Here is a 26856-nt window from a genome sequence, read left to right on the forward strand (position 1 = left end):
TGTCAACGGGAAGGAAACTTTTTCTAACTGCAGGGACATACTGAAAACTATGCTCCATGCTTTTGGAAAGAATGGGTGAAAGCAGAAGGGGAGGAGATAAAGAGATTCGTTTTGAGGTATCATCAATAATTAAAACGGAATTAACTGAATGATGTCTGATATGGTTTGGCTCTGTGTCCCCACCCAAATCTCATCTCGAATTGTAATCCCCATGTGTCCAGGGAGGGACCTGTAAGCCTTACATCGAGGGAGGGAAGGGATTGGATCATGGGGGCGGTTTCCCCCATGATGTTCTTGTGATAGTGAGTTCTCATGAGATCTGATGGCTTTATAAGCATCTGGCACTTCCCTGCTTGCATTTCCATCTCCTGCTGCCTTGTGAAGACGGTGCCTGCTTCCCCTCCCGCCATAATTATAAGTTTCCTGAGGCTTCCCCAGCCATGTGGAACTGTGAGTCAAACCTCTTTCCTTCATAAATTACCCAGTCTTGGGTAATGTCTTTATAGCAGTGTGCGAACAAACTAATATAATGTCAGAGGGATGCTTTTGTATTCACCCCAAAGCCAATTCAGAACCACAATTGATGCAGCACACCTTGGGACTTGTTCAGATATGGCCCATATCCTTCAGCAAGGGCCTTCTCTACTGCTTATCCTCAACCAGGAAATTACCATTTCCTTAAACTATGATTTCCTCAGAGGACCCTGGTGAGTTGAAACCAAACAGCAGGTGCTAGGACACTGAAGGTGAGCTCCCTGCCTCCTAATCCTCTGAGCCCCTTTTTGGCCCTTTTCTAGATAGCCCAGACTCAAGCAGAGCTTTATGGCCTCACAGACAATATATGGAGATGCAATCTATAGTCACTGTGTAATATATAGCAGGCTGCTTCACATTCTGATATGTAACCTGGGCTAACTAACTTGCCATAGTTATATGTTAGGTTTGAATAATATATATTTTAACAATATTTTTAAAAATTAATAGTGAAATGAGGCTAAAGATGCTTAGAGAAAATGTTTTATTTCCATTAGTTGACAACTAGTTGTTCAGTTGAATGGTAAGTTTCACACTGCATCCTAAAATAAGACAGATACTCTGCTGGCAAGTAGAAAATAGAGTAATTTCATTTTTTATCTGTTAAGCTCTGTTGATAAAAAAGGCAAACCAGGCCAGTTTTAAATTTAAGAAACAGAAACATTGTCAGTGCTTCTTGTATCAACACACTTCATATTCAGAACTACTCCCAAGAGATAACATATTATCTCCTTTTCAAAGATGGGGAAACTGAAACTTGGCATTATCTATAATGACCAAACCACATAGTAAGAGGCACAAGCCAGCATTAGAATTCAGATCTTACTTGAAAGTGTACAGCTTAAAATTTTTTTAAAAATTCCTTCCATTATAAATGTAGTACCTGCTTACTGGAGAATGTTTGGAAAAGCAGTAAGAAGGAAGAAGATGAACTCATGATCCTGACTCCCAGTGGTAGCCAGATCAATGTTTTGGTACACACTTTCCAATACTCTGCTATGTATATTTTTTAAAGTGTGAATACATGGTATATCAAAATGGATGTATCAGTATTTTAAAAACTAAAATCTGATTTTAAAAGGAAAGCATATAGAAAATCTGAAAAATACTGAAATATATAAAGAAAATTAAAGTCATCTAGAATTCCATTAATCCAAAATAAACATTGTTAATATTTTCATATATTCCCTTAGTCTTTTTCTATCAATTTTCTTTTTATATAGTTAAGCTTATAATGTACAAGATTTTTAAGGAGAGTTAACAAAGGTTTAAATAGATGACAAAAAGGGACTTGGTGACAGATAGTATTTGCCAATCAAATTATTCAACAGGTTTTGAAGGGCCTGTGCTAAACTTCTACTAAGGTGAATCCTGACATGGATTACTGGATTACCTTTTTTGTTGTTTTATTTCACGCAAGTGCGTCTATGTCATTTACCTAAGTTTTTATGTGTGGAGTATTCTTTGTAGGAGAGGAAAGATAACAGCTGTAGTCTGATTAACAGTTTTTAGTGTCTCACAATGAAAAATAAATAATGTGACTTAAACATTTTGCATACTTAAATTTACATAGAGTTTTAGCAAGAAAATAAGGCATGACTGATAATGGCTCAGGAAAGTTCTAAATGGTGTAACAGACTAGATCTTATTAAAGTTCCAAAGAATTTATTATCAAAACTAACACAAAACTTCAGTTGTACATAAAGTAATAAACTTTACAACAGCTGTTGAGAGAAAGTCGTGATGTAAGTTTATACATATTACCGAAGGCAAAGAGGACAAGCAAAGGAGAGCTCCAGTTGGAATGTTGATTACATTCATGCAGCTTCCTCTTGATTTAAACACTCATGACACATTGAATGAACTGAAAGAAAAATCAGCGTTATATGACAGATCTCAAAGCACTTATACGGCACAGCCTATTTCTGGCAGCTTACATTTGGTTTTCTAATTTGAACATGAGTAAAACAACCCCTACAACTTTCTAAGATATGAGTAAATGATAGATGGAAAAGTTTCCTTTTTTTTAGGGAAGCAGTCTAATATAAAATCCATAGGGTTTCTCACATCAAAACTTCTTAGAGAAAGCAGATATAACTTCAATGGATAAATAATTTAAATAATTATTTGAATAATTATTTAAATTCCAAATAATATCCAAGACTAGAAATGGCCGTGGTCAAAGACACTTACCACAAACACAAACAACTGGAGTTTATACTGTTGTATTACGTGGGGATTTCCAAACCGCACAGTATTACCCCATTACTCTAATGGAACACCTTAAACAGTTTATTGCCTTAAAATCTGCTTTATTAAAATAAATTGTAGCATGCAAGTGTATGTATGCACAGAAACAGAACAGCTAACCCTTCAGATACCTGAGATTAGAAATACCAGTATTTGCTGTGAAATGTTGGCTTCCCCGCTAAACATAAAGCAATAGATTCTGCTCTATCAGTGTTCCCTACACTACTAAGGTATTGTGCACTGCCAACCCTTGCAGCTCTATTGCAAGGTCAAGGTGATTATCCCTATTTTAGAGAAAAGGAAAATAAGGATCAGGATGTTTAGAAATCTTTTAAGTAGCCCCATCTGAAGTCAAAGCCCATGGTCTTTCTTTCCATTCCCCAGGCAGCCTTCTGATCTTTAGAAACAGCAAGGGGACTGTCAACTAAGAAGTTAACGCATGTTAAAGAGAACACACCCTTAAGCAGGTAAAATAAGCATATTCACACACACATACTAAGCTTTTAAAAGTGTACTTATAACTGTAGCAGCTGCTAAACCAAAAATACATGCATCTTATATTTTGTAATGGAGAATGGAATATTCAGTGATTACAGTCATTTCAATTCTACAAGTTTTTGTTTTGTTTCGTTTTTTGTTTTTAAATCAATGGCTGAGCAAAAACTGAAGAAACAAGTAACCAATCTCTCTAGCTTTGTTATATACATCCAGCTAATGCCATCAAAGATGGCACTAGGTTATGTTCACACTGATTACATGGCCTTACCCTACCCTTGTTTAGTGTGGCTGTTTAGTAAATAACTTGTTTTAAATTGTGATTTGGCCGGGAGCAGTGGCTCACGCCTGTAATCCCAGCACTTTGGGAGGCCTAAGCGGACAGATCACAAGGACAGGAGATCGAGACCATCCTGGCTAACACAGTGAAACCCCGTCTCTACTAAAAATACAAAAAAACTTAACCAGGTATGGTGGCACATGCCTATAGTCCCAGCTACTCAGGAGGCTGAGGCAGGAGAATCGCTAGAACCCGAGACGTGGAGGTTGCAGTGAGCTGAGATTGCGCCACTGCACTCCAACCTGGGCAACAGAGCGAGACTCTGTCTCAAAAAAAAAAAATTGTGATTTAAGTTGGTGCCTGCCTTATGCCCTCAACAAAGAACATAGGTATGCAAAGCTATTGAGCTGTTATCTATTCTCAGTGACTGACATGATTTGTTTACAGAAGACAAAAGCAGATAGTATATCTGCATAGTGTTTTTGAAGGGCATTTCTAATAGAAATCTTACAATGGCTCAGTGAAAAAGGCATTACTACTACATCTTCTTTATTCATATAGTGTCACAGCAATTAAGAAACCTCCTTAAGTGACCCAGCTAATAAATACAACAAGCTGGGTCTTGAACCCAGGTCTCTGAATGCAAATCAAACCATGGTCTCACTATAGTTAAGACTAATAAATGAAATTAATAAATTCTGGATGATAACTCTTTCTAACTTTTGAATCCCTTATGTCTCTGGCATCCTTAAGATATTCTTAACAGCTAATTTCAAAGGGATACCCATCTGGTGTACATCCTTTTCATCTACTGTATCTCTTAATTTCTAAGACTTACATCATCATATGGGAAATTCACAACACCTTGCTGAGCAGTATCCCGTCTTCGAAAGCTGTCTGTAAAACAACACAGTAAAATTTATGGTTTTTCTTTAAATGGTTTTTCTAAAATCATAAAAGTTAGTTATTTTGGCATTGAATTCACATTGCAGTAACATTTAAATTGTGCAACCAATTAACATAAACAAAAGACCAAAGCAAAGAAGCCAACTATATGAATAGTAAAAGATTTAATATGCAACAAAGTAACAGGCAGAAGTTGGCCAGCTGTGTTTTTTGTTTTTTTGTTTTTTTAGATCTGGAGAAAATACCTTACCCAAAGTCAGTAAAAGCTGTGCAACTTCCATGGCCATTACTTCATTGTGATAAAAGCACCGAATTTCTAGCTTCTTAACAACAAAGATACTGCTTAAGAAACAGATAAAGAGTCCCCAATATAACAAATGGGCTGTAATCAGTTTCTCTACCATTTCAGCTCTGCCCCATAGAAAAGGATTTTATTTTAATTTCACTCTTTCCAAATATTTCACATTCTGGGGAAAAATTCATTATTATCTGATCAAAAATGCACAAGTTAGCTGATTGTGTTTTAGAACATTTTAGTAAAATTTAATTGTTTATTTTAATGGCAGATTACTTAATAATCTAAAATAAATTCTGGAAAAAAAACCAAAAAATTATTTTGCCAGATATGCTTAATAGTAATCTGAAAAAAACTACTAAAGCAAGAAAAAAATTGGGAAGAATAAAAGTTGAGAAGCACTGAGAGATGAAATGTAATAAAAACTGTGTCTTGGCTTGTGGTGATGACACGACCTTATAGAACTCACCTGTAAGAGCCCTCAGTTTGACGCAGCAGGCGATGTAGTCGTCGAAGGTGATCTTTCCATTGGTGCTGTATCGTTTTGCAATTGAATTCACAGCCTGGGGACTCAACCTAAATCCTAAAAGAAAAGCCATCCAGTAAAAAGGTTAAAGGATTGCAGAAGCTCATTAAAAAATAAAATAATCAAGCACTATTTTATAAGACTGCAGACTCATATTAATTATGAACACACACAATTTCTAAGAAAACAGAAACTCCCTTCAGGTAGCAATTATTTATTTATTTATTTATTTATTTACGAGAGGGAGTCTCACTCTGTCGCCCAGGCTGGAGTGCAGTGGTGTGATCTCGGCTCACAGCAACCTCTGCCTCTTGTGTTCAAGTGATTCTCCTGTCTCAGCCTCCCGAGTAGCTGGGACTGCAGGTGCATGCCACCACGCCCAGCTAATGTTTTTGTATTTTAGTAGAGTTGGGGTTTTACTGTGTTGCCCAGGCTGGTCTCGAACTCCCGAGCTCAGGCAATCCACCCTCCTTGGCCTCCCAAAGTGCTGGGATTACAGGTGTGAGCCACTGCACCCAGCCTAGCTTTAAAAATAAAAATCAACTTACTTCTACCAATGAATGGAGAGTTCTAGTAAGCCATACCTACCCATTGTTGTCAGGGCCTTCTGCAATTCTTGTGGATCTACTGTTCCACTCCTGTCAGTGTCAAAACTGATAAAGTGTTGTCTCCAGCCATTCAGTACAGCCCAGAGTTCTTTAAATTCATTGAAACCCATTGTGCCAGACATATCTCTCTGAACTGTAATCAAGGATTAGAGCTGTATTTTGCGATATTTTCTAAGGATTAAATGAAAGATCAAGGATAAGGGGAATTCAATATTCAATGGCTAAAAAAGTTATTGTAGATTATTCTTGGTATGATGTAAAATTAATGATTTAAAAATAGAAAGGGGCTATGGAGAAAAAGCTCAAGTGCCAATTTTTACTGTGGGGAAAAGATAACTTACATGACTTGATTATAAGGAAATAGTGTTGCCATTGTGAACCACTTATAAAAAGCGGTCTTGTTACTGGAACTAGGCTGTACTTTGTGGGTGCTTCAGGCTATGCTGTTTGCCCTTCTGTCCTAGCATCATCTCTGATACTAATATTCCCTTGTTTAGTCCCCCCAGACAAATGAGGTGGGATGGAATGCACTGGATAGTCAGCACTACCTAAACTCAGTTCAACAACTGGGATGTGAAAAATGCCATCACTTGCAGAGGAATCAATGTTAAAGAAAAAAAGCTGTCCTGACACTCTGGACTCTGTACTTGTTCTATAATACTCTGATGTTTCCTTAAATTCCTGAACAACATTCTGTTTACTAAACTTCTTTTCTTCCTTTATTCACACCAAATTCCACCCTATAATAGAAGCTAATTATTTCAGAAAGCTTTTTAGTGATCATTTATTACTTTGTGTTTACTAGATATTAATTCTAAGATGAATTCCTTTAGAATTTTAGAAAAAATTATTCTAGACAACAATCAAGGTAAAGGATACATCCAGCATTGAAACCATAAGCCGGCAAGTCTCCAGGTTAAAAGCTGTTAAATCAAGAAAAGTACATACATATTAACACAAATCCAAAAATTCACATTACACTGGATACATTCAAATTAATTAGAAATATGATTATTATACACTTTTATTTTTATATGCTATCAATTTACGTGTGACTAATCATATGGAACTTCAAAGTAGCCTTTTCTCCATAAAGAAGATTTTTTGCTAGGAACCCAAATTTGATTTAAATAACTTTGACAGAATTCCTTTTAAAAAGTATTACATAGTCCGGGTATGGTGGCTCACGCCTGTAATCCCAGCACTTTGGGGGGTGCCGAGACAGGCGGATCACCTGAGGTCAGGAGTTTGAGACCAGCCTGGCCAACATGGCAAAAACTCGTCTCTACTAAAAATACAAAAATTAGCCAGGCCTGGTGGCACACACCTGTAATCTCAGCTACTCAGGAGGTTGAGGCAGGAGAATTGCTTGCACCTGGGAGGAGGTGGTTACAGTGAGCTGAGATCATGCCACTGCACTCCAGCCTGGGTGACAGGGCAAGACTCCATCTCAAGAAAAAAAAAGTATTACATAGTACTGTTCATACTTTCTTGCTTTGAAACTGTAATATAGCGAGTTCAAGTCACCATAACGAACCATAATGTATTATATCCAACGTGGTGGGTGGGAAGTCAGGGTTGCTTTGTTCCTACTCATAAATGACTATAAATTGCTGGTTTTGCTAATTTTGTGTCTGATTACTTGTTTTTCTATTTTCCCTTCAATGTCAGGTACTGAGCAGTAACCTCCTACCTCAAATAGTCTATGACCTCTTAGCTTATATATGAAACCAGATAAATATGGTTGTTAGAATTATGTGTTAAATAAGAGTACTCTAGATAAGACCCCATGACCAATTCAGTGGTGGCCACTATTCAGAAGCCTTTTTAATTTACCTACAGTTTAGGAGTATTATGAGGGCATTTTGGTACCTCACTTATGTAACCAAACCAGAGCATATGCAATGGGTGTGGTTACTGGTAACCTAAGCATTAGGAAATTAAAAACCACCTCTTACATTGAATTAATGGGAATCAATGACTGAAGAAATTGTACAGGTACAAAGAAGCTATAACGCTAAATGGCAGAAGTGACAAGGGTCACGTGGGAAAAGCTGGTATAAATTATGCAAGCTTGTTAACACACAGAACTAACATTTTTAACAGCTCTTTCTAGCTTCATATTTTTTCTCAAACCAAACTGAAATTAAAACACAACTGCGCTCATTACTGTAATGTCTCCCAACGGTGCAAACTATAGGTTTTACACATTTAATAGATTCCTGTGTTTGGCATATGCTTTACTGGAAATAAAAGACTAGTGACTATTTCTATTTTGGTCCTTCAATCTCCATTTGATCCACAGATAATATTCTCTGAGGTGAGAGGAGGAGGAAGCACTTTTTACAGTTTGGGAAAGAGCTGGTAGATTCTTCATTCTGACTTTTAAGTTGTGTGGAGGTATGAAGTCCCTCTAATCTGGAGCTGTAGTTCTCCACACTTGTGCTTATCAGAATCAAAGCTTTAAAAGATTCTGATACCTGGGCTGCACCATAGAACAATTAAATCAGGAACTCTGAGTGTGGGACCCAGGTATTTGTATTTTTAAAAAGCTTTTCAGATGATTCTAGTGAGCAGCCAAGGTTGAGACCACCATTCTACTCAAAGTGTGATTCCTGGACCAGCCATATTAGCATCACCCAGGAGCTTGAAGAACTGCAGAATCTCAGCCCTTACCCTACACCAATAAAATCAGAAGCTGAATTTTAGCAAATGTGCAGGTGATATATATTCATGTTAAAGAAGCTGGTTCAACCTGAACCAGCATCACATGGAAACCTGTTAGAGGTGAAATTCTCAGGACTCACTCCAGACCTCTGAATGAGAAACTCTAGGGCATGACCCAGCAATCTGGTTTTTGTAAGCTTTCCAGGTGATGCCAATGCTGCTCAAGTTTAAGAACTGCTCTGGACGGCCTGACAACCACAGCGCAGAGCCAACTGTGTTGGGCTCACATGAAGGTATTGAAGGGGCTATGAGGCAGACAGCTTCTCTGTCTCTTAATGAATGGCACCCCCATCCACTCAGCAGTAACCCAAGCCAGAAACCTGGGAGCCTCCTCAATTCCCTCTTCACCAATAATCAATCACCTTCTAAACAGCTGTAGAGTCCATTTCCAGCCCCACTGTCTCCTTAGTTAGCATTTCTCTCACCTGTATGATTCCAGCAGCTCCCTAATGGGCATCCCTGACTCTTGTTTTACTTCCATGTCCCCCAATTTATTAGTCTTTACAGTCAGGGGTAGTATGTGCTCTCCTATGCAAAACCCAGTATCAGTGATCTACTGCTCTCAGGATAAAGTCCAAGCACCTTAACTGGCACATAAGGTAACACACTTATTTTGCGAGTCAGGCTCATCTCTTACTCTTGTTCAACCCCGTACACTATCTTCATGGAGAATTTCTCAATTTCTTGACTGAACCACGCTATTTCTGGGTCTTCTGCACATGCTGTTCTAACAACCTAGGACACAACTTCCCCATCCCACTCACTTCATGGTCGGCCTCATTTCTACTCAGCTTAGGTATCAATTCTGCAAGGAAAACTTTCCTGACTCCTGTCTGGGTTATGTGCCCATTCTATGTGATTCCACAGCCTCTCTCTTTACTTATCCCAGTGCTTTTCCCAACACCCAGGCATTGATTGTGGCTACAGAGCCAGCACCTAGCTCATAGGAAGTATTCACTAAAAATGCACTGGTATGGATGGATGGCACCAAATTCTCACCCCCACGCAGGAAGCTGTAGAGCCCTGCACTTTATATGTACAACCCTCTTAGATCGTCTAAGAAGGAATGTTTTTTGAATAAAATTTTCTGATCTTTACTAATGCTCAAAAATTAATGTATAATCTTAAATCAAAAAGCCAATGAGGCTACAGGGCTATAATTTTTCTGACATAGAAAATTTTCCATATTCATTAACTCAACAGCCACTGTTAAGTACTTATTATGTTCAGGGCTCAGGGTAACAGGAACTTTGCAGATACAGTTGTGAAACTGCATACTGTCCTAGCTGACAGTCTAAGGAAAAGATAAGTCACATACACATACAACCCTAATCATGGTAGAGTGCTGAATTATAATGGAGGGGCCAGAAAGTACCAGAAGGGATTGAGAAGTGAGAAGCTCCTTCCCAGTAAGAGAATCAAGAAAGACTTTATGGAAGACATAGAATTTAAGCCAAGCCTTGAATGACAAGAATGATGGGGGCATTTGGTGACAGCTAAGGACCAGCATAAGCAAAGAGAGAAGTAGAAGGCCTAGGACAGGCAAAGCGTAAGTGAATAGCTCAATATGACTTTCAAAGAGTACAAAAGGAGTGGGAGAAAATATGTTTGGTCAGGGGAGGGTGCATTACAGAGGACCCTGAATTCCTTCTAAGCTGTTAGTAAAGACTGAGGAGGAGAGGGACAGATCAGGAAGATCAGGAATCTGGTCATCTTTTGTGAGAAGGATCTGAAAGGGCAATGAGATGGCAGTGAACAAAAGTGAATGAACAAAAAATACACCATTCTAGACAGTTCCAATGAACTAGAACGCTGATGTCCAATAAGTTTTGGTAAGGAAAACTCTTTCTCAATTTTGTTAATAATATAGCTTTTATTAGTGTTAATTCTATTTTAAATAATTATTTAAAATTAATTAAAATTATAAGTATTATATATTAGTTACGTAAATGTAACTACATATAACTATAAATTATAATTAAAATTATTAATTCAACATTTTGAAATTATTTAAATTAAATAATGTTAATTTTAATAATTTCCAAAGAATCTCTGCTGTAATTTACCTTTACTCTTTTTCTTCTCTTCTGTTCATTCCACTAGAATGCCTCAAACATCTTTTCTTCTCACAGAAATATACAATATAATGGACCTAGAAGGAAAGCCCTACCTCCAGTTGTTTCTCTCAACCTTATCACAGACGAACAACTAAATTCAGGGAAAAAAGAGAAGCTGAATTACAATCTTACTGACTGGAACACAACTTATCTCACCAACTCCACCTCTAGGTATGACTGCTTCCTTTTAAACTGGTTAAGAAGGGCCCATAGGCTCTGAGCTGGAGTATCCCACCTGCTCATCCAATTCGGACCTGTGCTTTTTGGTTTGGAAGTTGGGTTTAAAAGACTAATGGCCATATAATATCTGCATTACAAAACACTGACACCTCATAGGCAGGATGGTTCTGTGGTTTAGTACGGCCACCAGAGAGTAGGCAAATGGATTCAATCACATAGGCCCCATGATTCAGGAAATGCTTTCTCTGTAATGCATTGATCTAAGGCCATCACTAAATGTGGCTTTCTCAATGAAATTTTAAAAGGACTGCTCTCTAACAATATACAACCCATTTTGTTAGTCAGATTCTAAAATCTGCCACACCTCATCTACTGAAAGGATGTAGAATAACAGGCCATGCTGTGATCTCACTGCACTTTGATAAACCCTGCTAATAGGCAGGCCTACCTTGTTTACCAGCTCAATTGCGTAACAATTAACAATTTAAATGTACTGCCTACACAGTAAAGAATAACATCCCCTAATCCAAAAAGTGCTTATTTTGTTTAGGACTAGATTAAATAACAGGAACTTGAAAGGTTCTTCGTTTGTATTAATTCCTCCAATTAGGAAAGAGTAATAGGATACTAAAGTCACATAAAACAAAGGATAATGAAAACAAATGCAAAGAGTTCAAAGACAGCCATCTAATACATGCCATGTCAAATAGTTTTTTTAAAAAGGCCACTATAAATTCACAGCTGTGAATTCTAGTTTGAACATTTTAATCCACAGCTAACCATGAAATTGGGTCTTCAATTTGATGTTTTGTCTCAATTAACAACTGGCAAAGAAGTTGGCAGGTAATGTATTTGAACTAAGACATTATTCTCTACCCTGGAAATCTATCATGTTCAAGATCTAATTCAAGAGGAACCACTTCATATGTGTTGGATGATGAGAAGCCCCCAGTTGGGATGCAGCAATTTTTTGGATTTTTTGAGACAGGCTGTCACCCAGGCTGGAGTGCAGTGGCACAATCTTGGCTCACTGCAACCTCCGCCTCCGGGGCTTGTATAATCCTCCCACCTCAGCCTCCTGAGTAGCTGGGACCACAGGTGCATGCCACCATGCCTGGCTAATTTTTAAATTTTTTGCAGAGACAAGGTTTCACTATGTTGCCCAGGCTAGTCTTGAACTCCCGGGCTCAAGCAATCCTCCCACCTCAGTCTCCTAAAGTGCTGGGATTACAGGTGTGAGCCACTGTGCCCTGCCAGGGATGGAGCATCTTTGCAGTATTTCAACTACTCTCAGCTCATGGCAGAGTGTTCAAAAGGCAGGGGTAGGGTAAGGGCTGAATTATGGAGCAGCAGGTCCAGTAAGTAGAAAGGCCACTTCCCACTTAGCCTGAATACATTCTATGAAGTGGAAGAGGAAAGACCTGAGGGATGTCATGGCAACCACTTATGTTAGCAGGAGCATGCCCAAAGCTCAGAGACCAGGAGTGCAGGATAGGCCATTCAGGGACCAGGGGTGCAGGGCAGCAACTCAAAGCCCTAAGTGCCACCAGGTCAGGGCAGAGTAGGCTCTTGGCTAATAACAGTAAATATCAGTTCCTAATGTCAGTTAATGACCCCTGACCTGGCAGATTCCATTTCAGCACCCTACCTTGTCCTCTGTGAAGGAGGCCACCCAAACTGTCTCACTGGTTCTAGGTACACAAAACCCAAATCTGAGAAATCCACTAAATTGGCAGGTAGGATGGAATAATTTATTATTATTATTATTTTAAAGACAAGGTCTTGCTCTGTTGCTCAGGCTGGAGTGCAGTGGTACAATCATAGATTACTGCAGCCAAAAACTCTTGGCTTCAAGCGATCCTCCTGCCTGGGCCTCTGAAGTACTGGGATTACAGGTGTGAGCCACTGTGCCCAGCCTGGAGTGATTTAAAAACTGTTTTCAAATCAACATTTTGAAATAGTACTGTATTTTAGCTTTCGGAATTCTAAACTTTGCTAGATCCGACAAGCTCAGTTTTCTTGAAGGCTGTAATCACAAGTAACAGCTAAGATAGGAAACACAAGAGTACATTTAGACAAACTTTGGGACTGTCAACTTACGTTTGTATCCTCCAGCAATGCCAGACTGTGTCAGACATCTCTGCAATTCATCAGCATCTATCTGCCCATCCTTTTGAAAAAAAATTAGAGGAATCATAATAGTGATTTGTACTTTCAAGTTGTTTACCTTCAGCATTCAATGAAGCAATAACAACAAAGAAAATCAGTATCTTTTTTTTATTTAAAAGGAATGCCTTTTTTTTTATTAAAAGGAATGCCTTCCAAAAGTGGGCATTCTTTTCCTTAACCCACTTCCAAAAGTAATTTAATGATGAAAGAAAGAGTCTGTCTTGGCAACTACTCTTCTCTCAATCTGAGCTAGCAAACTGCTACAGCTAAACATTTTAAAATATTTTTTTGAGGGGGGTGGAGAGAGCAAGGTACAAAGCAGACATCAATAAATAGAAGGCTTGGTTCAAACAGAAAAGGACCTCCTTGGTCACTTTTTCTTATGATATAGTGAATCATTTTTTTCAGAGCACAAATACATCTGGAAGATTCACATTAGGTTCCCAGTGCCCATTCACTGGCTGAACTGGGAAAGAACTAGATATATGTGATTTTTAGGGACTTTAAAATAAAATACCTAAATCTTCAAGTCACTGGGTATTATGTTATAAATGAGGAGCAAGATCAGCAATTTGAAAGACAATGGGTATGCTGAATACAGGCCAGGGCTGCTGAAAGCTAAGCAGGTGGGGTCACTTACATGCTGGAGGCACTGGCAATCTAAGAATGCTAGTCTTGAGGTTTGCCATGTCTTGTGGTTTCAAAGATACGGATCATTAACAGTTTAAGTAGATACTTAAGGGGAAGGTCTTCCAGTTTTAGACTATATTTTCCATTCAATTTCTTAAGCTGTATTTCTTAGAGTACTACCTTAAAAAGTGGTCTTAGGTTTTTTATCCCATAATATTCTACAGTTTTCACATTAAGATTTTGCTATTTCTAGCTTTTGGTCAAAACAAGACTAGGTTGAATTCATAAGAACAAACATCCCCTCTGGACATGTCTGGGTTATACCAACAGTATATTTACTGCACACAGTGACCTCATGAACTAGGGAAGTGTCCTCTCTCAATGTAAGATAGCATCTGTCAATGTAAGATAGCACCTGTCATACAACTCAGAATGCAGACAAGTGAAAGGTCTTGGGGAGCTGACCTTAATTGCTTCTCTGGGTCAACAGGCCAGAACACCTAATAAGGACATGGAGGGGCTGACCTAGTAACAGCATCTGCATCAAAGAGAAACTACATTGTTCACAAGATTAACTTCCTGATACTAAGAAGGGAACAGTAACTTCCTTATTTAGAAGCTGGTGGGTTTTTACCATATTTCCTAAGGGGGTGAATGATTAGCAATCAAGTTCAACCCAAAGAAAGTGCCCATTAGAATCGAGCTATGTAATTACTAATATATGTCTTTAAGTTGTACAAACAAGGGTTTATATTTACCAGATCTTGAATTTCTTCGCTTGAAACCATCCTGGACCCTTTAATTCAACCACAAGTTTGCTTTCGAACTGAACTCACATAAATACGAGTAACACTTTGTCCTCATTTATTCTGAACATTCAGAAATAAAAAACTAAAATAAGAAACAAATAACTTTTTTTTTTGTTTTGCAGAAGCAAAGGGACTCAGTACCACAGGAAGTTCGCTTTTCTGTGTCACTATATCAAAAGCTACCACAAATGCAGACAATAACGGCTCTTTAATACTAAAGGGAAAAGCTAACCTGTCCAGCTACAGCAGCAAAGTAACCATACAGCGGATCCTGAGTTTGTCCGGGAAACGCAGGCCCTCCGGGAGCCCCTCCATACTGTGAAACAGGAAACACATACACGTCATTCTGCCGAATCAAGTTTTCTTCTTTCACCACTGAGGGCTTTTGTGCAAGGCCAGACAACTGCCCGCCTGCCCGCCCTTCACAAGGCTCACCTCCCCACCACCGGGCACACTCTGCCAACACTCCACCCCTCTCTTCCATTCACACCCCGTAATTTAAAAACTGGCGACTTAGACCATAAAGAGTTGCTGTGAAAGTGATGTCTACATATGTAAAGCAACTTTTAAAATCCCTATTAACCTGAAGGTTACTGAGGTGAGTGCAAACTAGGTAAGCCAATGAATGGCAGGGCTTCAAATTCTCCTTTTGTTGTTACAGCATTTATGGTATTTTAAGAGCGTTTTATGAACGATGGAAGGCTGGAGTTGGTAACATTCTGAGACGGGTGTAGCCTAGGGAAGAGTAAGGTGTCTGGCCGGGCTGTATCTCATGGGTGGCGAGGGAACATTGCCTGTCTCGGAAACAGTTCCCAAGACAACGCGCATCCCAGACGCCCGGCGAGGCTGCCTTCCTACAGGTCTTTTACTTCAGCAGGTTTTCCCTTTTTTTCCGTCCCCCTTCTCACTCGTTTTTTTGTTTCTTTGTTTGTTTGTTTTTTAAAGGGAGGAAGGTATATCATTCTAGAATAAAATGACTGTTGTTGCTCTGGGAGGCAACCAAGAAGGTGGGGGTGGGGTGGGGTGGGGGTCAGCCAACACCCAATTAACACGATTTCACGCCGCGTATCCGAGAAGCCGCAGGGTGGGCTTCTAGGGTCCCAATCCACCCTCACCTTGGCCCCGCAGGGCCATCCAGGAGAAGGGACGGGGGAAACGTGGGGAGAGGCCGAACCCCAGGGGCCTAGGGCGAGGCCGCGAGCGCAGGGAGAAGCCGAGGGCGGAAGGAGCCCGGGCAGCCGCCCAGCAGCGCCTCACCCCGCTGGCCGCAGCATCTCCAAGGTGGCCTCTTAGCGCCCCGGAGCCGCCTGGGCCGCGATCCCGCGCAGTCAGCACTTACCCCGCCTGGGTAGTACCCGCCGCCGGCGCCAGGATGCCCCGGGTACGCCATGCTGCAGACTGCGCCGCAGCCGCCCTCGCCCTGTGCGCCAGGCCTCTCCGCCGCCTGCCCCGCCCCGCCCTGCCGCTAGGGGGCCGCCCCAGAGCGCACCACGCGGGCGTGGGGGACGCGCTCCGCAGCCGTCTCCAGCTCTTGCCTGTGCGCGCGGCCGTGGCTCCCCTGCCTGCGCGCTTCTTCGTATCTTTGCCATTACGGCGCTAATGCAGTGCACGACTGAAGGTCCAGTGGTGGCCTACGACCTGCGAGGCAATTCACACCAGGGACTTTCCTCCCTCCAAAACTAATGGCACATTCCAACACCAATACACCACCCCAGGAATTTTTTTTTTTTTCCTTCGAACTTGGCTATTATCTGGCACATTTCTTATTTTAAACAACTTTATTGGACAGGACGGAGCTATTATAAGCGGAGCGCACCATCGCGAGGCAGGGGCTGGATGCGTTAGGGCAAGCCTTAGGTGCCAGTGGGTGAAGGAGTCGTTGAAAGATGGAAATACGAAAGCGCCCTTGGAAAATAAGAATTAACTTGACGAACTGTGTGCAAGGGAGAGTTTGGCTTGCTGTTGGTTGCAGAGTTCATTGAACGACAACGGCGTATTTCCTTCCTAGGGGACAATTCCTTGCCTGTTTAAGCTGAGCGTGACTTGTGTCCTGAGTAGGACAGAGGGCATTTTCCGGGCAGGACAGACTCACCCATATCGTTCTTAGGAAAATGAATTGTTTGAATTATCTGGATGATTCAGACAAAACAATCCATTTCCCTAAAAGTATTCAGCTACTTTTTATATAAGAAAAGTTTAGAACAAACTAATAGTGTACTGGTAAGTATTCAGGAAGATAAGAGATAGGAACTTCGATGTAGGTTATTCTTCTTTACTTCATATATTTTTCTATCTCCCAGTTGAATAGTCCGAAGCAATTCAGGCGTGAGCTTTTTGTTTTGTTTTGTGTAATTTCAATGACAGAAAATTGCTTGCCCTTTACTGTTAAGGACTAGACTTAATGATTTCCTGAATTTTAACATATTGAGAAACGCATTAATAAGCAAGATTCACAGTATTTGTTGTGGAGGTTGCACAGAAACATTTAAAGGGTCATCAACATTTCACAAATATTGGAGCACACGCCAATGTGGTACTGTGCTTTTTCGCTGTGGTGGACGGGCTTCCTCCATTCTAAATTCGTGGGCTATTGTCCTCATTCGGTTCATTGTTTTTCTCTTGTGTGTAACTTCCCTCGCAAGCCCTTTTGAAAACCAAAGTCCGAATTGTGAGAAAAATTCTAATAGTCCCTGTTGTGGCATAGCAAAGACACTGCATGTTGCCTGTTTTGTGTTTGATTCAGGAAGCAGGTTACTATTTTCAATCATCAAGGTAGCAATCATCAAGGTAGATGAGACATCTAATGAGTCCCCTGGTCTCTCTTTGGAAGCCTGTTTCTTCAGAAAGAGGTAACCGACTATAAAGAGTAGATGTCAGGGCTGAACTCAATATTGAGTACAAGCTCAAGACTCAAGTTTGAAAGAAGTATAAAGCATATAAAATATTTTTAAGTACTGCAGAATTAGCTTCGTGGATAAACGGCTATACGAATTGGCATATCAGTTGTCCTTAGACATCTTCCTACTGCTTTACTGCTAAAGAATTGAATTTTTTTTTTATTATACTTTAAGTTTTAGGGTACATGTGCACATTGTGCAGGTTGGTTACATATGTATACATGTGCCATGCTGGTGCGCTGCACCCACTAACTCGTCATCTAGCATTAGGTATATCTCCCAATGCTATCCCTCCCCCCTCCCCCCACCCCACCACAGTCCCCAGAGTGTGATATTCCCCTTCCTGTGTCCATGTGATCTCATTGTTCAGTTCCCACCTATGAGTGAGAATATGCGGTGTTTGGTTTTTTGGTCTTGCGATAGTTTACTGAGAATGATGATTTCCAATTTCATTCATGTCCCTACAAAGGACATGAACTCATCATTTTTTATGGCTGCATAGTATTCCATGGTGTATATGTGCCACATTTTCTTAATCCAGTCTATCATTGTTGGACATTTGGGTTGGTTCCAAGTCTTTGCTATTGTGAATAATGCCGCAATAAACATACGTGTGCATGTGTCTTTATAGCAGCATGATTTATAATCCTTTGGGTATATACCCAGTAATGGGATGGCTGGATCAAATGGTAATTCTAGTTCTAGATCCCTGAGGAATTGCCACACTGACTTCCACAATGGTTGAACTAGTTTACAGTCCCACCAACAGTGTAAAAGTGTTCCTATTTCTCCACATCCTCTCCAGCACCTGTTGTTTCCTGACTTTTGAATGATTGCCATTCTAACTGGTGTGAGATGGTATCTCATTGTGGTTTTGATTTGCATTTCTCTGATGGCCAGTGATGATGAGCATTTTTTCATGTGTTTTTTGGCTGCATAAATACCTTCTTTTGAGAAGTGTCTGTTCATGTCCTTCGCCCACTTTTTGATGGGGTTGTTTGTTTTTTTCTTGTAAATTTGTTTGAGTTCACTGTAGATTCTGGATATTAGCCCTCAAACTATACTACAAGGCTACAGTAACCAAAACAGCATGGTACTGGTACCAAAACAGAGATATAGATCAATGGAACAGAACAGAGCCCTCAGAAATAACTCCGCATACCTACAACTATCTGATCTTTGACAAACCTGACAAAAAGAAGAAATGGGGAAAGGATTCCCTATTTAATAAATGGTGCTGGGAAAACTGGCTAGCCATATGTAGGAAGCTGAAACTGGATCCCTTCCTTACACCTTATACAAAAATCAATTCAAGATGGATTAAAGATTTAAACGTTAGACCTAAAACCATAAAAACCCTAGAAGAAAACCTAGGCATTACCATTCAGGACATAGGCATGGGCAAGGACTTCATGTCCAAAACACCAAAAGCAATGGCAACAAAAGACAAAATTGACAAATGGGATCTAATTAAACTAAAGAGCTTCTGCACAGCAAAAGAAACTACCATCAGAGTGAACAGGCAACCTACAAAATGGGAGAAAATTTTCGCAACCTACTCATCTGACAAAGAATTGAATTTTAATGGAGTGTTGCAAATTCAATTCTTACAATTATTGCTAACAAATTGGTCAGCTGCTAATACTTTAGTTTGCTGGAAAAAATTGTGGCAACTTATAATACCATCAGACATATATATAATAATAAAAATATGCCAGATCCTCATAGCATTTTACTTATTTGCTTAATCTTAATAAAAACCCATGGAATAGGTACGATTGTCATTCCTATTATTCAGTTTTGAGGAAGGGGAAGGAACAGAACAGAGCTGAGCTATGCTGCCAAGCCATCTGACTCTAGAGTCTGTGCTCTACACCCAGGGGCAGGTAAAGGGCCAGGTAGTAAATATTTTAGGCCTGTGGGCCATACAGTCTCTGTATGAGAGAGTCTACATACATAGTGGTATGTAGACTATGTAGTCATAGTGGTATGGCCAAATACCACTCAACTCTGCTGTGTAGGCCACAAGTATCCATAGACAATAGATAAATGAATGGATGTCGCTGGGTTCCAATGCAACTTTATAGACACTGAAATTTGAATTTCATATGACATGAAATATTATGCTTAATTTTATTTTTCCAACCATTTAAAAATGTAAATATTATTCTGAGCTCTTGGATGTACAGAAATAGGAGGTGGGTCAGATTTGGCCTTTGGGCAGTAGTTTACCAACCACTGCTGGAAGCCCCTCCAGAATGCGGGCTTATGACTCTGGCAGTTTAGCACTTTAGCAAATGATTTGCTGACTGTAAGATAAAGCCTATGGGTAGAATACAGTTATTTGTCAGAACGATTTACTAAGTCCTAAAAAAAAGACTGTAGGAGGGTTGTGACAACAGCATGGGTTAGGGAGAGAACTATGTGAGGTTTATAGATAGGATGCAGGTCATGGTTATTTTGGGAAGTCATTGGAATTACAGAAACCTTTCTGATCATATACTCCAATCCTGCTGTTTACAGAAGAAAAGACCAAGGCTGAGAGATGGCAAATATCTGGCCCCAGCTCTTGAAGAGCAGACCTAGCCAGATGTAGATATTTCACCCTTCCCAATTAAAGCTGTGACAGTAGATAAACATGCTCTCAGAGAGAATCCCATTCTTTTGTGGTACACCTTCCCTAATTATGTTTTCAAGACAAAAGGCAGTGTGGACACTTTCTTATTCCTGGAGAAAAGTTAATATAAAGCTCTACATATAGTATCCAACCTGGACTTCTTCGCTCAGATAAGTGATGAAAGAAATAGTGTAACTAAGTAACTGTAGTTATTTCACCATACCTGCAGTTGAATTAACCATAGGTCTTCACTTGTTAGGAAGAAATGAGCAATGACATTTGCCAATTTAAAGTTTCAACTTTTGTTTAGTTCTGATCTGGGCGTGGCACCTCATGATTTAAAGACCTCTGCCTTAGAGAGAAGCTCAGATCTCCAAATGTAAGTGGAAATGAGCATTTGATAACAACATAGGTAACCAATTAATAGTATCTCCACTTTCTTAAGATTGTTGGGAAAGAGTGAGAAGCCTATGATGTTCATTTGGGAATAAAAGCCACCCTTTTTCTTGAACTGTCCGGAGTAAGAGCTCAGTTAATCATGCTATTATGTAATTTTTTCAAGGGATAGAAAACTTCCACTATTGATGTTTTAGTGCTTGCATGTAGAGTTTAACTGGTCCCTGGCATATTGTAGATGGTAATGAATCATCAACCACAGCTCTTCAAACAACTTCTGCTACAATAGAAATGTTTGATAACTATGCCACACAATAACTAATCACATATGGCTATTGAGCCTGTGAAATGAGGAACTAAAATTTTAATTTAGTTTAATTTAAAATGGAATAGCTGTGTGGCTAGTGCTACCCTCTTGAACAGCACAGGGACCCTTTCATCTGTGTTGGCTTCCTCCTCCCTGGAACTCAGAGAAAGCAAACTCATTCTACTTGCCTGGAATAGGCATGATAAGCAAGATAAATCAGTTATTAACAAAACACAGCAAGGGCAGTCATCAGCTCTGTGACAAACGTTCCCATGTTCCTGTTCCTACAGAATAGATTCTCACTGACCTGTTCCTTCCCTTAATGAAGCTCTGAGCTGGAGTTGGTGATCAGGATTAACCAGGAAGCTGATGTTGGAGGAATTTATTATGGCTAAATATATATGCCTATATACATATATGTGTATGTATGTATATCATTGTACATATGTAAATATATGTGTGTATTTTTGCAAACACACACACACTTTATATATATACTTTCTTATCATTAGGGCTGTCAAAAATGACCTTCCAAAGATGAGTTCCCCATCACTAGAAGTGATCAAGAAGAGGCTGTCAGTGATGCTAAAGGGCAGTTTTGTACTTTGAGTAGGGGCCTGGATGAGATAATGCTCTATGGACTACAAAGTATTTTCTGATGGCCTACTTAAACTTTACCCAGCCATGCCAGTTAGATTATTTCTACTTTACAAGATGAGGAAACTGAGACTCTGACTTGCTGAAGGGTACCAGACTAATAGCAATTCCAGTATTAATTGCTTATCTTGTCACTTCAGATCTTTTCTCAACCTCACGCTATTCTCTCAGGACTCTTCCTTTTAAGATTATGCAATTTCTATTGGATCAAGAATTTGGAGACATTGTTTTTTCTTTTCCTGAACAGAATGTGTTTCAGAAATCAGAATATTAAATTTAAAGCAATTGTCTAAAATAATGTACATCTAGGTAATGCTATTACTATCAATGATAAGAGTTCATTTTAGTGCAGATAATTATTTTTTGATGAACAAGATGTAAATATGCATGGCTAAAGGGGTAGCTAAAGGGAGGTCAAGAAATGAATGCAAGAACTGGCTGTAATTAGTTTTTGTCTGAGGCTTGTACTGATTATCAAGTATCTACATCTTTTACTTGTGACCATTACCATGTCTGGGACCACATAGAAAGCAGAATATTGAATACTGGACCTGTATGCTCAGGTAGAAAATCACCTGTGTTCAGCACCAGTGTTCTCTTAGGATGACTCTTCCTAAGAACATTGGACTAGTATATTATAGGGGTGTTAATTCTAAAAGCTAATTTTTGCAACCTAGGTCTATTTTTTCATAAAGGTCACTTTATGACTGGTTCTCAGGCAAGCCCTCGAAAGTTCTTTAAAGCCTTCATTGTTCTCCTAAAGAGAAGCAGTCCTGGAGCCAGGGTAGAGCAGGGTAGGGACCCAAGAGCACCTAGGGCTTGGTTATTGCCCATCCCCATTCGCATCTCAGTCCCTTTATCCAGCCAATCTTGATGTCGCAAAGTTTACACAGAACCAGAGATAAATAGAGAAGCCAGACTTGTGGAGAGAGGAGGGGAAGATAATACAATCTCCATCTGTTCAATAAGCTGGGAGAGGAGGGAATTTGGGAAGAAAAATTCCCAATTATTCACATTGCAGCTCTGGGGAAGGAAGAATGACTGTTCTTGAGTCCTAGGTGCCTAGGTACAGTAGATATTTCCAGAATGCCAAAATTCCATGAAGCATATATATAAGTCAGCTACATGTAAATTGGGAGCTTCTTAATTAAAATAAGATATCTGTTACTTTATATAATTATCTTTCAGTAGTTACTTGCCTCTTTTCCATAGCTGGGAAATCAGTGGCAAAGCTGAGAAAGGAACCTGGATTAATTGATTCTCAGCTTGGAAACCCATGGATCAGTAGAACTACAAAGATTAGGAACTTTCTTATTCCTGATTAGTAGAATTAGAACATTGGAGCTGCATGGAATAGTCTAATATTATATACATATCATTTACTTGCCTGCATCTTGAGTTGAAGTCTTATAGGTAGAAGCTGGTGATCCTTAGAGGATTGCCTTCTTGCAGAGTGGCCAAATAGAAGAATCAAGAAGTATAAACTGTAATAGCAGATGAATCACATTGCCCTCTTGACCTCTGGAAATCAGTAACCAACTATAAACATACTCAACAGTGTAGGCAGATTTCCAATTGGCCCTATAGAGGCCCTCTATGAAATATGTTTATTTCATTGTTACAAAGAATGACCTATCTAAGGCAGCTAGGAACCAATAACAACAGTATTAAACACACGTACAGGTAAATATTTGACATTCCTTCAGGATTATTATCTCTGTCTGAGAATTCTGAAGACCTGCAGGGCTTTGTGTTGAAACAGTCATATGTGGGAGCTGGCTCATACTGGCCAGTGAGCCTATTTTCAGGCATTTTCCCAGCCTTTTTTTTTTTTTTTTTTTTTTGAGAAAGAGTCTCGCCCTGTCTCCTAGGCTGGAGTGCAGTGGCGCAATCTCAGCTCACTGCGACCTCTGCCTCCCCAGTTCAGGCAATTCTCTGCCTCAGCCTCCTGAATAGCTGGGATTACAGGCACCTCCCACCACGCCCAGCTAATTTTCGTGTTTTTAGTAGAGACAGGGTTTCACCATCTTGGCCAGGCTGGTCTTGAACTCCTGACCTCATGATCCACCCACCTCGGCCTCCCAAAGTGCTGGGATTACAGGCGTGAGCCACGGTGCCTGGCCTTTTCCAGCCTGTTTTTAAACACTGCCAATCGTATAATTAGAAATTTTTTAACTTACTGAAAATCAAGATAATAAATACTCCAAATGCATCAATTTTTAATGATTTTTCTATATGGGTAGTATGTAATTTTGTGCTGTTGGATGTTAATTCTCAATTCCAGACTCAGTCATACCATGTTAGTAGTTTGAATTTGCGAAAAGTTAGTAGTTTATTCCACCATGTTGGGAATATTTACACCCTGGAAATCAGTTTGCACTACAAACAAAAGACTCATTTATTTTTATTTATTTATTTATTATTATTTTTTAATTGTGTACTCTAGATTTGGAGGTGGCATTTTGGAGAATATGTTAATAAGGTTTAAAATTAAAAGTTTGTTGTGGCCGGGCACGGTGGCTCACACCTGTAATCCCAGCACTTTGGGAAGCCGAGACGGGCGGATCACGAGGTCAGGAGATCAAGACCATCTTGGCTAACACGGTGAAATCCCATCTCTACTAAAAATACAAAAAATTAGCTGGGCATGGTGGCGGGCGCCTGTAGTCCCAGCTACTCGGGAGGCTGAGGCAGGAGAATGGCATGAACCCGGGAGGCGGAGGTTGCAGTGAGCCAAGATTGCACCACTGCACTCCAGCCCGGGCGGCAGAGCAAGACTCCGTCTCAAAAAAAAAAATTAAAAAAAGTGTGTTGTATCTACAGCCCTTACATTGTGAATTGCATGAACAGTTAAGGAAATATTTTCCCAGAAATATGACATCTACAAAGAAACACACTAATTATCCAGCAACAGATTTCAATGAGAAAGAAATTTATAAAAATCCTTGAAAAATAATTCAAAATAATGATACTAGAGAAGTTCAGTGAGACATAAGAGGACACAAATAAACAATATAATGAAATCAGGGAAATAATTAGGGATATGAGTGAAAAGTTTACCAAAGAGAGATATCATGGTAACCAAACAGAAATCCTGGATTTTATTTTATTGAATGAAGTAAAAAGTACATTCAAGAGCTTCAACAATGGATTATATCAAGCAGAAAAAAGACCTTCAGAACTTGAAAACAGATCTTTTGAAATAATCCAGTCAGACAAAAATAAAGAAAAAAATAAAAAGAATGAACAGAGCATAAGGGACACCATAAAGTGATCAAATATTCAAGTTTTCAGTGTTCCAGAAGGTGAAGAGAGGACCAAAGGAATAGAAAACCTATTTAATGAAATAATAGCTGAAAACTTCCCAAGTCTAGCAACAGATTTAGATATCCAGATACAAAAAGTTCAGAAATCCCCAAATAGATACAATTCAAGAAAATCTTCTTCATGACATGTTATAGTCAAACTTTCAGCAAAGGAAACAATCAACAGAGTAATGAGACAACTTGTTGAATGGGAGAAAATATTTACAAAAATTATTCATCCAGCATGGGACTAATATCCAGAATATACAAGGAACTCAAACTATTCAATGAGAAAAAAACAAATAATCTCATTAAAAAGTAGGCAAAAGACATGAATAGACACTTCTCGAAAGAAGACATACAAATGGCCAAACGGGTATAGTTTAAAATGCTCAACATCACTAATCATCAGGGAAATGTAAATTAGTGGAGTTCTCACGAATGGACTAGTGCCCCAGAGAGCAGCCTTGTCCTTTCATCATATGAGGACACAGCTAGAAGATGCCATCTATGAACCAGAAAGCGGGTCTTCACCAGACACTGAATCTGCCTTGATCTTGGATTCTGCAGCTTTCAGACCTTGAGAAATAAATTTCTGTTGTGTATAAGCCACCTGGTTTATGACATTTTATTATGGCAGCCTGAACTAAGACAACACCCTTTATGTCAGTTAAATTTACAATAACCTTACGTACATATATACGTACATATAAGGTCCCACCCTGCCCCATCTTGGAAAGCTACTTGTTAAACATTTACCAGCACACCACTAAAGAGCAAGAAAGTGTCATTTGAACTCAATGACTTAGGGAAATATATCTTGGCTTCAGGCTGTGGATAGAGATTTTCAAGCACATCTAGGAAATATTTCAAAAGGTAATTTAGGAAAAATTTCAAAAGATAATCTTTAGGCCCTTCACATGCTCCTATCTTCCAGGTTCTGGAAGCAGCTATCGCAAGTGCTTAAATGTTCCTCCTGTGCCTCTGTGACTGTCCAAAGTCCCTGTTTCCAGTTCAGCTTTCTTTGAAAAGCCCTTGAGCTTTAATATCACCATCATGCCTCATTAAAACTCCTATTCACTGGGTGCAGAAGACTGCTTATTACTGAAAGTAATTTGACTAAAACATAAATACTGTAAAATGTAAGTATATTTTAATTTCATTATATATTCTTTGTCCATACTATTTTTATGGCTGCAGAGTATTCAATCATATGAGCCTTTTACACTTTAGTTAATCAATGCCAAATTATTTAGATTTTAACTAAATTTTTATTATTACACACAATGCTGAAATAAAAACATCATAGTTTAAATTTTGCTCACATCTTGAATTGCTTTCTTGGACATATTCTTAAAACTAGATTTACTGTTTTTGAGATTAAGGTTTTTGAGAAATTCTGGATAGCTATTGCAAATCGCCTCCCAGGAAGTTAGTAACTGATTTATCCTATCATCAGTAGAATATTAGAGCATTTAGGTCCATACATAGAGAGGTACACAGTTATGTGCAATGACATCATTGCATGTATCTTCCTCTATAGACTTGAATTGTAGACTGAGTTGTCAAGATTATCACTGGGTTTTGAGTTTATGTGCAATTTTTCTTTATTATTCCATATGTGTAATTTGTAGTATTTTTTACATTGAACATTAAAAGAGGAGTACTATTAATTGAAACAAATAAATAAGATTTGTTACATTAACACAGTTCTGCCCTTAACACAATTAAAAGATAAATGACAGACTAGAAAAAATATTTGCAACATCTCTAACAGTGGGTTTATATCCTACATGTAAAATATAAATCAGTAAAATGGAGAGTGTTTTTGATAGAATAATCCTGTCATTGGCCTACTCTGTGCTTTGCCCCACCACCCTCTCACTTATAACCCAAAACACACACACAGGCGCACACACACACACACACACACCCCCTTTCCCTCTTGCCCTACTTGCATCCATCATCACCTACAATCTGGTATCCACCCACATTCACGTGTACAACTTGCCCTCAGTACTCATTCTTCTTATACTTCTGCATTCCCACACTGAGCCTTACCCACACACGCCCATACCAACCTTTATCTATAGTCCCACACACATGCACGCACACAGAGACACCTCTGCCCTACCCACCCTCACCTACCCC

General features: G+C 39.4%; 1 protein-coding gene and 1 long non-coding RNA gene across 3 annotated transcripts; one reads left to right on the top strand and one right to left on the bottom strand.

Moving 5' to 3' along the window:
- Positions 1-1001: 1001 nt before the first annotated feature.
- On the bottom strand, positions 1002-16005 carry SRI (sorcin). Of its 2 annotated transcripts, none has more exons than XM_001164490.8 (8): positions 15866-16005; positions 14759-14842; positions 13019-13088; positions 6774-6817; positions 5875-6022; positions 5230-5343; positions 4398-4456; positions 1002-2398 (listed from the first exon to the last, which is right to left on the bottom strand). In XM_001164490.8, the coding sequence occupies exons 1-8, from the start codon at positions 15914-15916 to the stop codon at positions 2372-2374; spliced, it is 597 nt and encodes a 198-aa protein (XP_001164490.1). In that variant the 5' UTR covers positions 15917-16005; the 3' UTR covers positions 1002-2371. The 2 variants fall into 2 exon arrangements, with proteins under 2 accessions (XP_001164490.1, XP_063670753.1); XM_063814683.1 differs by having other exon boundaries at positions 1002-3208; positions 4344-4456; positions 15866-15987.
- LOC129135525 (uncharacterized) lies at positions 12557-25655 on the top strand. The gene is made up of 3 exons (XR_008536459.2): positions 12557-12654; positions 14649-15124; positions 25643-25655. It is a non-coding gene; the product is annotated as an uncharacterized LOC129135525 (long non-coding RNA).
- The last annotated feature ends 1201 nt before the right edge of the window (positions 25656-26856 follow it).

The sequence above is a fragment of the Pan troglodytes genome, chromosome 6 (assembly GCF_028858775.2).
Source record: "Pan troglodytes isolate AG18354 chromosome 6, NHGRI_mPanTro3-v2.0_pri, whole genome shotgun sequence".
Lineage (NCBI taxonomy): Eukaryota > Metazoa > Chordata > Mammalia > Primates > Hominidae > Pan > Pan troglodytes.